The sequence below is a fragment of the Solea solea genome, chromosome 8 (genome assembly GCF_958295425.1).
Source record: "Solea solea chromosome 8, fSolSol10.1, whole genome shotgun sequence".
Lineage (NCBI taxonomy): Eukaryota > Metazoa > Chordata > Actinopteri > Pleuronectiformes > Soleidae > Solea > Solea solea.
Genome location: NC_081141.1, coordinates 1,605,272 through 1,616,390, shown reverse-complemented (window position 1 = coordinate 1,616,390; position 11,119 = coordinate 1,605,272). Strand labels below are relative to the sequence as shown.

General features: G+C 40.8%; 1 protein-coding gene across 1 annotated transcript in view; it reads left to right on the top strand.

Moving 5' to 3' along the window:
* The first annotated feature begins 4,226 nt into the window (after positions 1 to 4,226).
* slc4a5a (solute carrier family 4 member 5a) overlaps positions 4,227 to 11,119 on the top strand; it is a 34,648-nt gene continuing 27,755 nt past the window's right edge. Inside the window, exons 1-3 of the mRNA XM_058637006.1 lie at positions 4,227 to 4,609; positions 7,880 to 7,938; positions 9,573 to 9,797. Coding sequence (XP_058492989.1) covers positions 7,881 to 7,938; positions 9,573 to 9,797 — 283 coding nt within the window. The 5' untranslated portion in view covers positions 4,227 to 4,609; position 7,880. The remainder of the gene's footprint in view (positions 4,610 to 7,879; positions 7,939 to 9,572; positions 9,798 to 11,119) is intronic.

Here is an 11,119-nt window from a genome sequence, read left to right as displayed (position 1 = left end):
GTGTTTACTTTATAATCGCTTTAACATACCATTTTTTTCTTTTTGTATCCTTGGAATGACTTTATTTGAGGAAAACTTAAGGCATTAAAACCATTTAAGAAGAAGGAGGACACGTCTGCTGTGTCTCAACAGTCGAGGCTGCATCCTCCACGTGAGCTGGAAGGAGACAGAAGTCAGACGATGTGAGAAATTAGACACATTTCACCATTTCTTCTTCTAATAAATTCTGCGGGCTGCACACGGGGAGGATAAATGTTGTCATCCTCCTGAATCGCACTTCCCTTCAAAACTTGACTGCTGCTTTATCCAAAAAATAGAACAGATTTCAACATATCGGATGTTGAATAAATATATTCCATGTTCATAGTTATTTTTAATTAGTGATTTATTTTAGTTCGTATGAATATTTTATCTCATACTGGAGTGAAGTCATATATTAATGTATGTAATTACGCGTCAGTTTGTGCCATCTGAAAAATTCCAGTGGTTTCTGGACGCTGAGAAGTTGCACGTCAAAGCCGGCGCGTGGTTATTACGGTAATGTCACTCGCGCTGTTTCAGGAAACCGGCGAATCAGCATTAACACGCAAAATCTGGTGTTCATGTACAAGGACAGTGTTTTTTTCTCAATTAATCTTCGTTTTTCTTCGTTTTCATTTGTTAATACACCATTTCAACACGCAGTGAACTGTAAATAACACAATATTAGTGAGAAAGAAGCTTTAGACTCTTGCTTAGAGAGGTCGTTAGTGTCTTGGAGAGAAGTACATTACAGGGGGCGTGGTTGCCAAATTTGCAGAAAATAAGGAATGAAGATGCTGCACTTAATGTATACCTGGTGTTACACTGTGTGCACATGTCAATAGAGGGCGCCTCCTCACCTGTCTCACATGAAAAAGAAGATAGGATCACATCAAATTTTCACTGTGTGTGTGTGTCTCTCTCTCCATGTCTCTCTCTCTCCATGGTTCCAAACAGTGTCTGATCACCCACCACTTCGATCCGCATCAGCTGTTTTTGTCTTTTGAATTTGTGTCGTGCTTTTTTTTTCCCCTCTTTTCATTAAAAATACATTTTTTCCTCTCCAGCAACCTCTGCTAAGAAGAGAATGGGGGGGGGGGGGGGATTCAGTGGCCTGAGTGCAGGATGTGCACACACCCAGACCAGCTGCGATTATGTTATTATTATAATATAGATGTGAGTGTTGCTGCCTGTTGTCGTCGGGCGAGGAAATGCACAGTTTCCCCATCTTTGTCTGTCAGATGACGGCCGTCAGCGTGTGTGTGTGTGTGTGTGTGATGCTTCACTATCAATATCAGATAATAACGTACAATTTCCTGAGGTCCTTTGAACATGGTTCACGTTGCAGCATCTGATGACTCATGTCGTCAGCAACCCACATATATACATATTTACATGTCTATATATATATATATAGATATAGTATATATATATACTCTGATTTCTTCCCAGTAAAACACGGTGAAAGTCTTCACGCTGATGGAATGAGCAGGAAGAAATGTTCAAACATACGTGCCTATATGTGGCCTGGGCCTATTATCTCTCCCTCTATTTTCAGACTCTTAATGTGTTCACCTATTAATCCTGAGTATGTCGGCGTTCATCGCCTCTGCTGAGTGTGAAGGAAAGAGAAAAACTATGAGATGAACTTTGTCACAGCTGCTGTTATTGAGCTCTGGTCGCTGGTGTCACGCAATCCCATCATGCAACAGTTGGAATGGAAACAACACAATTATTGTGGTGGTGAACACAGACTGAGTCACATGACGTCTGGAGCTCTATCATCCTTACAGTAACTCAGACTGTGATTCAGGAATTAAATAAACAAATGAAAGACGTGTGTTTCAAATGGACACACAGTGGTGTAGTGGCTCGCACTGTTGATGGAGGTAGCATGTTTGTTTGTTTTTCCAGACTCCTCCCACAGACCAAAAAGCCCTATTCAGACAGGATTCGTATTACCTGGGCACGTCATGTACAAGTACCCTGCAAAGCCTCGTCTGAACTAACAGTTAAAGCCAATTTCACACTAAACACTCCATGAGCTGTGGGGTAAAAAAGAGGATAGATTTCATACTTAGAGGCTTCGCCCACTGAATGTCATCATACAGTAAAATCCTTAGTGTTCTGTCCTCCCACTGAAGTTCTGTACGCTGTGCAGTTAAAGTTGAATCTGCAGTCTCACCTCATTAGGCTTTACAGACTGTCATTAAGAGCCAAATAGTCTCGTCCAATCTATGAGTTTGTACAATGTGAAGGAAGGTGAACCTGCTCCACTCAAACCACTGAAGCTGCAGCTGATGTGGAAGTTGTTGCCCAACGATGTGAAACTGTGTGCTGTGTCCTTCATCTGAAAATGGGCTCTGTCAAACAATGCTATCAGGGAGCATTTCTGTGTATACAGCAGCAGCCCATGGACAGACTTTATCTTGTCAAACTGAAACTTTTCATGGTCGCTTCTTTTCGTTTTTGGGTCGTACGTACAAACCTGCTGTTGACTTCCTGTGTGCAGCGTGTGGAGCTGACTGTGAACTCCTTTCATAATGAATGGTGTGAATGTAACAGGCATTTGTTTGTATTGAAAACGTATTCACTGCAGTTTAAAGTCATTTAGTTCCATTTAAATTGCATCATTTGCTGAATTTAACAGGTATTTTCCTAAGAAATGGAAACTAAAAAGAAAATAATTCTCTCATATTTACTGTTGGGGTCATTTTGGTGTCATTTAGGGAAAGACACACTGTTGTGTGTTCTCTCCGGTTTCCTCCCACAGTCCAAAAAACGTGCAGCGTTTAACTGGACACTGAGTGTGACTCTGAATATAATGTGGTAGAAATGAGGGATTTCTTGATTTATGGGATGGTCTGTACTGAAACGACGCACTATAGTGCCCTCAATGTTTTTTAATTTCACATGTCGACAAGTTTTATATTGGTATTGCGCTTAATTTAGCTCATATATATATATATATATATATATATGTATATATATATATATATATATATATATGTATATATATATATATATATATATATATATACATATATAACACAAACATCTGTCCCTCCGACCATGCAGGTACATGTCAGTGCAGTGATAGCAGGTGTGTTCTGGGTTCCCACAGTTCAATGACACACACACACTGATCACAGGTTCATTGTAGACTGGACTGTGAGTCTGGATGCTGGCCCTGGTCCAAGGTGAGCTCCGCCTCTCGTCTAATGTTTGGCTCCAGCCTCACTGCGACCCTCGGTGAATAAGTGCTACAGCTAATAGGTAGATGGCATCTTAAGACATTCACTTACAGTAAGTTCAATGGTTGAAGGGTGATAGTTGGAGGCAGTGGATGACTAAAACGTTCATATTCCTTGGTCATTGTGATCATTATGAACAGTAATCAGCAGACTCACTGGCTCCCTGATGCCATTGATCCACAGCCATGTTCTTTCCAAAGAACTCAAAGGAACTGAAAACAGTGTTTGCCAATGAAATCACTCACTTTTAAAACATCAAAAACTGTGACCAGAGCAAATTACTCATTTACAGCCATAATCTAATCTAATAATTAGCATTAGACTAAAGCTATGTATTTGGTTTTGTTTAAGTATTTAATAAATGACAAAACAAATGACCAATAGTAAGTATTTTTGGTTTTCCAGTGAATATTTGGTTGTATTTTCATTTATTATGATAATCGTCAGTCTAGTTGCAGCATGACGTTCTCTCGTGTCTCGGGGAGTTTATTGTTTATCACGTGTGTTCATCTGCGTTACTAACTCTCCTGTCAGTGCCCTGCAATCACCTCATTCCTCTCACCTGAGCGTCCCCGCCCACTTCCACACCTGGCGCTCGTTATCCTCATCAGCCAAATACACCCTCTGTCAGGTGTTCATGTGACGTTCCCTGCTCTCATTCTGCTGGTTTTACTGGGATTTTCTGAGCTCCTCTCCCTCAGTTTAGTTATTTTAATACTTTAAATAAATGTTAGTTTTAGGACACTCTGAATTTGTGCTTTTGGGTTCAGTGCTTTCTCTCCATTTGTTTATTATGTTCCACTGCATTGAGCTTTCATGGCCACAGAATACAAAGTATATATATATATATATATATATATATATATATAAGTGATGTATAAATAATCAGCTCAGCTATATAACCATACTTTAACCTTCAAACCTTTTTTTAACCAGCAGTGTTTCCCGAGCAGCGTTCTATCACTTTTTCCACAACGCCGCACATTAGGCTGTATTGACCTACTGGTACAGTATATCGAAGGGTTTTCTCTCTGTGGACGGTGACACAACTTCCTGCCTGGAGCTCACTGCTGAAGCCTACTTTGCCTATTATTGCACCAGGCACCAGAGAGAGAGGGAGAGACAGGGAACAGAGAGACAGAGAGGGAGACAGGAGAGCCAGACTGACAGATAAATAGAAAAGATCTTTTCTCTTTTCTGAGTTTGGGCCTCTCAGTAGTTTGTTGGAGCTCCACTGGCATGTATTCGTTGATGCAACCCTACAAGAAGCAGCAGCAGCAGCAGCAGCAGCAGCCTCTTCTTCTATCACTCATCCCAGCTGACATCTGATCCAGGTAGGTTCAAACATCCCTTTGTTTTAAGGTTAAGTCCCTTTTTTGGGAGGTTTATGTGGTGTTTCTTAGCTTTGGGTCTTTTAAGTGTAAATGTCATAGTGTGTGGGCAAAACACTGCATGTGTGGTGTCTGGAATATCAATCTCAGCTGTTTGTGTTTGAAGGACACCAGTGGTGCTGGTGTCGGCGGCTTTAAGGACGTCATGGTGGCCAGTTGAAATGTTTTAAAGTATAAAGCAATTGAACTATTTGGCTTGAAAATCATTTAAAATGATTGTCTGTCGTGTCTTCATTTGCAGCATGTGAGTTAACAACATTATGTCACCACTATTTGAAATGTTCCAGTCTCAGAACTCAATCCTGTGCAGCCATCTATGGCACAGGTTTCTCAAACATAGGCACTTTTGAGGAGGACGGTACGTAAAACACAAACCCCACCCTGTCATCCTCTGGGTACCAACAATAACCCAGAACATCATGAAGTAGAAGGATGTCAAAATAATAATTGACAGTTCAACTGTACAAAGCTTTTTTTTTTGTTATATCTAAAAGAAAAGCATCATTAAAACAACTTCAGTTGTATCTGCCAAATTTATGAGGATTAAAATTAGTTTATCTATTTTATATGTATCCTCCTCTTGAGGGTCAATCCAGGGCAGAAGGTGAGGTCCGCCTTGGACAGGTCACTCTCTAGAACGTCAAATGAACCCGCATGTACCCAGAGAACCCACGCACACATGTGGAGAACATGCAAACTCCACACAGGGGATCCGAACCCGTGACCTTCTTACCATGAGGTAACAATACTAGCCAGCGAAACACCGCGTGGGCCCTGATAATCATCAGTGGCACATTGATGTTAATGATCGTGTGACATTTCAACTTCCGCACTCACGTCCATCTTAATAATGTCACACATGTATTATGTTATGATTATGGTCAGTTTTACATTATGGATCAAAAGTCAGGTCAGAGTTTTGGCTTTTGGCACCAAAGTCTCCTAAAATGTTATTGCTTAAATTCTGTAAAACTCATTCAAGCAACCGTGCACCAAAGTAAAAAAACTATATATATATATATATATATATATATATATATATATATATATATATATATATATATATCATTAAAAAGTATTTCAAAATTTCCTGAAAAGTTGATGAAATTAATATTTAATTTGTTTCAACCTTCTGAAGCAAAGAGCTGCCCTCATCCTAGTAAATGTCATTTCTCTTTTACTTCATCTCCACTCAGATGTGGCCATAATGCAATTTAATCCCCAAATGTATTAGAAATGAAACTGAAAGTTATAATTAGCTCCAACTTCTTTGCGTTTGACAAGTAGGTTTAGTCTAATGCTTTATTATATATAGATATATATAGATATATAGATATATATCTATATATATATCTATATATAGATATATATATATATATATACGACCACATTTATTTTCTCAGTCTCACTATAAAATACAAGCAGGATCACTTACACTTGAACAATCGTGGGACTCGACACTGGAACTATTTAAGGTGATGGGTAACACCTGTGTTTGTTCTCCTATGGCTGCTATTACATCAGATGCATTCATGGTAGAGCGTTCCATGCATGTTGCGTGAGTTTAATTCACTTAAAGCTTGTTTATGTATAAGACCGACGTTCCATCACATCTTTCTTTTCAAAAGGCCCAAAATCACAGAATTTGACGGACACAGAATCCTAATTTTCCATCACGTAGCCTCACTGGTCGATGTTGTCAGTCTTAAAGACAAAAACTGACAGCTTGACTCATATTCCTTATGTTTTGCCCTTTCAGCCTGTTGGTGTTTGGCACCATAGCGGCGGATCACATTATCCCTTGTGTGTGTGTGTGTGTGTGTGTGTGTGTGTGGTGGGGGGGGGGGGGTGAGCGCATCGATCAGCCCATGAGGGAGTCAGCCTGCAGCTCTCGCTCCAGCTGCCCACTGGGTGTGAAGGACACTGATGTGACAGCACTAATTACCGAGACAGGAAGCCAGCGCCGCACACATCCACAGCGGCCGCTCAGCTCGGCTTTGCTCGGCTAAAGTCGTTCTCCAGCAGCCACTTTACATGTCTCATCCCTCTGCGCTCAACGACAGTGTCATGCCAAAATGAGATAGTGCCCACACAAGAGACATGTCAAGAGACATGTCAAGAGACACTAACCGCTTTGCCTCATGGGATTCAAAGACCAGATTTAACAGCAGTTTTAATCTCAAACTAAGTTTCGCATAATCTTCATTGTTTAGTAACAAACAAAAAAACAGTGGCAACATAGCATGTATATTAATTGAATTCAATGAATCATGTGGTTTATTGTACACACCTCCTAATGTGTTTCTTCTTCATCTAACATTAGGTTACAAGTTCTGCATATAGAGCAATATTCATTTATATGGATATGAGTCCGTTTAGCTGTTGAAGTTTAATATTTATTTACATTTAAACACTCTGCCGTCTCCTCTGAGAAGTGTACACCTGACAAAATACTGAGCTCTCAAAGTTACACCATTATCACCAACGTTAAAATGCACTGGTGTAAATCAGTCCATTCAACTGAATTCTTCTGTAAACCCCAAAACTTTCCACATGAGGACTGTTTTCATGTTACAATTACACAAATAAAGCATTCATATTTATTTCTTCATTATTTTTAATAGATATTTATAATATTAATTAATTCATTTCTTCATAAATCTACATATTCAAGTTTCAGTTGACGTCCCCCCTGCTCCTTAGGTCTATAATCTCTGTGACCCTTCACCAGCAGGAACACGAGCGGCCTTAAATGTAACTGCTGGTTTCCAGGGCTGAATTAGTGCCACATGAGATCAGCTGTTTTAATCATGCACATTTCCATCGACTCGGCCTCTGCTGTTAATTATTTCCACATCGATCTGTACTGTAACCCGACACACAGGTCAGTGCACAGGAGCTGCTGCTGCTGCTGCTGCTGGCATTCCTCATATAATCATCCATACATGTGTGTCACTACCACACACGCGCACACACTCATGTACACAATCAACACACTGACGCTGTGTTGTGTTACATGTGCCTGAGATTTCGTTAAAAGGACTAAAACAAAGTTTCTCATGGCTTTTAATGAAGCGTGCTGCTTTTATACTCGTATATACTATAGTGCACTATGAATAAAATTCATGATGTGAATTTATTATTACAATTAATAGTGAGTGTCTTCCTCCTCCCCGACCATGTGGAAAAACTGCCTCTCTTCTCCTTTTCCAGGATGAACCATGGAGACCGAGGGATGGGCGCCTCTCACCTTCGCTATGAGGAGGAGGAGGGTAAGTGTGTGTGTGTGTGGGGTTCATATCCTGGCTTGATCCATCACAGCCTGGCCCTTTGCAAATAGAAACAGGAAATTGAGTCATTACACCTATTTGGATCTTAATATTATCATGAGACAGCTGATTCATCACAGCCTCTCTAGTTTCTAATTGGTTCCAAGAGTGTGTGTGTGTGTGTGTGTGTGAGGAGGGTTGTTAATGGGCTGCAGATGAGGAGGCAGGGTTTCTTACGTGTTCATGTGTGTTCACGTGTGTTTCAGTGGTTCGGGGAGTCGTATGCAGACGTTTGACTGATTTGTTGCGCGTGTTCCGCAGCAGATTTCTCAGCTCCGTGGCTTCATCCAAACACGGCGACATATTGCGTTGCATTTCCCCGTCGTCAGCGTATTCCACGTGGAGCTTTGAGCGTAATTAGTGTCACAGTCACTCTCTAATTGCCAGCAGATGATCAGACTCACATCGCCCAGGTTTTTGTTTTGCAGAATAAAGATTATAAAGCCAAACAAACTGGAAAGGAAAGCGAAGATCTGCGTTTCTCAAAGGGCCTGATTTGCTTTTGTTTGGCGACTGTGCCGACAGAGGATACGGCTGTTATTAACGAGCAGACACGAGATAAAATGCAATTCATTCAGCGTCTGTTAAGAGTGGTTTAACATTCATGAAAGCACTCCTGTGTGTATGAGACATTAATGAAATATCTCATCACACAATCTGCGCTAAAGTGTCACTCAACTATTTTGGGGTCTTTTCATTAAACTTTCATTTAAGTGTCTTGTTTTTGGGAAATTGCTTTCTTATTACCTTTGTGTTCCACGCCGTCTGTTAGTCTCATCTGTTTATTAAACCAGAGGAAGAACACATCAATGAAAGGGCTGAGATAGTGTGGCAGAAGGTTCTAGTTAACTTCCTGGTCATTACCAGTTAACCCACAGGTTATCCAGGTCACTCAAGATGTATCCAGTACTAGTAGGTACATAAAATGAAGTTGTGATTTGTTTATCAAGTGAGTTACTGAAGCCAACTGAACGCATCACTGTTTTCATATTCCCGCTACTTTGTCTCGTCTACGTCGTATTACGCTATAATCCTGTGTCCCGCCCACTCTTTTTCATTGGCTGTTGGCAACATGAGTTTGCAGTTGTGTCCAGAGTCGGCTCAAAACATTCAAACATGTTTGATTGACTGTGACTGAGGTCAGGTTGGGTCTGTTATCCTCACACACCTGCAGATTCGTCCTCAGTCTTTACCCACTGACATGCCACTGACTGGGCTGACTGGTGTAGACTCTGTGTAGAGTCTGGTGTAGATTCGTAGAGGTGTTTGAATTGCAGAGGCAACAGTGGAGCACTGCTGCATCCGTCTGTTCACAATTCCACTAAAACAAACTTTTTACCTTTCATTTTGGTAAGAAACAAGACAACAGAAGAGATGATTGGTCTTGGAATGACTTGAAATATGCAGGCACTTCAAAATAAATCACTAGGACTGTCATAGCATTGTACATGATTACATGAAATACCGTCGTAACCATTTAAACAACCATTTATCCTAAATGACATTTTAATTGACAAAATTAACTGAAATTGGCACATATTTACAGAATGTGACTGCTGTCCATGTTTGTCCCTCAGACCATCAGTCCATCTACATTGGCGTCCCCGTGCCGCGAGGCTACCGACGCAAGCGCAGGCGAAGGCGCTCCAGCCGCGAGGTCCCTGACGTGGACGTGGACGTGGACAGAGACAGACGATACAACCACCACAGGCACCACGAGCACGACCAATACCGAGACGTGGACATGGAGGAAGGACTCGTGGATTTGAACCAGCAGAGTCTCCAAGACATCAACCGCACAAGTGAGTCCAGCAGCTATGAGGGGGTTTGAAGAAGCAAGAAGACCTTGTTGTGTCTCAAGTTCAGACTTTAAAGAATTACTATTTGACATCTGGTTATCACTATGCCTTCCTGAAGTTGTGAGTGGGTGAACTGGATGTCAATCCTCGACCTTTGTCGGAGTGCTTCTTGGATGAGTTGGTACGACGCTCGGTATCGTTACTGGTCTATTACTGGATCAGATATGGGAATAATGAAGGCATAGAAAAACGTAAAAAAGCAGATACAACACAAAAATCTTTAATATACTGTATATATATATATATATGTTGTGGTTATGGCTCGCTCGTAGATGCACCAGCACAAATGTCGGATTGTTATCTGATACTTTACCGTAGATAGGTTGTGATTTTGGTACCAAAGTACTAACGAGTATTACTTACTTTTAACTACACTTCACTTCAATAGTTACAAAGTGTGTGTCAGTGTTTCCAATTGTTGTTGTCGAGCTACTTCATCGTCAGTGCTGTAGTGTTGTGTGTGTGTGTGTGTGTGGGCTGCAGTTAACCCCACAGTAATGAGGTTAACCTGTGGATTGGGTGGGACGGCGATCATTAATATTTCACGTTAGAAATAAGTGGGTTGTGAGCAGGTGATAACATGCATTATTGATCAGGACGATCGGGTCTCTCAATTACATGAAATAATTGGTGTTGATATGTAAAAGGTGGATAATCAACATGTGCCCACAGTGTCATGTGACATCAAAGCTGATCCACACAATAATATTAAGTGTGTTTTTAAAAAATGTAAATTATCGGACATTTAATTTTTTTTAGACAAAGTCAAAGAGGGAGGGCCGACACCAGTGATTGGTTCAGTAACATCATCTGTTTCTACTTCATTTTGCTTGAGTTGAGGTATTTTATTTACAAACTGCTCCATGTTTCTCCGCAGCCCTGGTAAACCAGAGGAGGAAGAAAATACTTTGTGTGCTGAAGTGGTCATTTTTTGACTAGGGCTTTGAAAAAGTAAAATATTGCACGACAGGGACATTAAAAGCCGACAATCATTAGAATTTCATTGACAAGTTCAGATATTTCAAGGGAATTTTGGCACGAGGATCATAGTAACTGACTGACTCATCTGAAGTGAGATCAGTGGGTTTCCTTGTCATGGATGTGGCTCACTTTTAACCTGGCTCGGTCACTATGGCAACAACCAGGTTCTGTTCAGAGTTTTAGCTTGAAATCAGTTCTAAAACAAGTGCTGCACTTCACCTAATCAGCCTCTTTAAACATGGTTTCTTCTTCTCTGTGATATCGACTGGGTTTAGGTGCAGGAA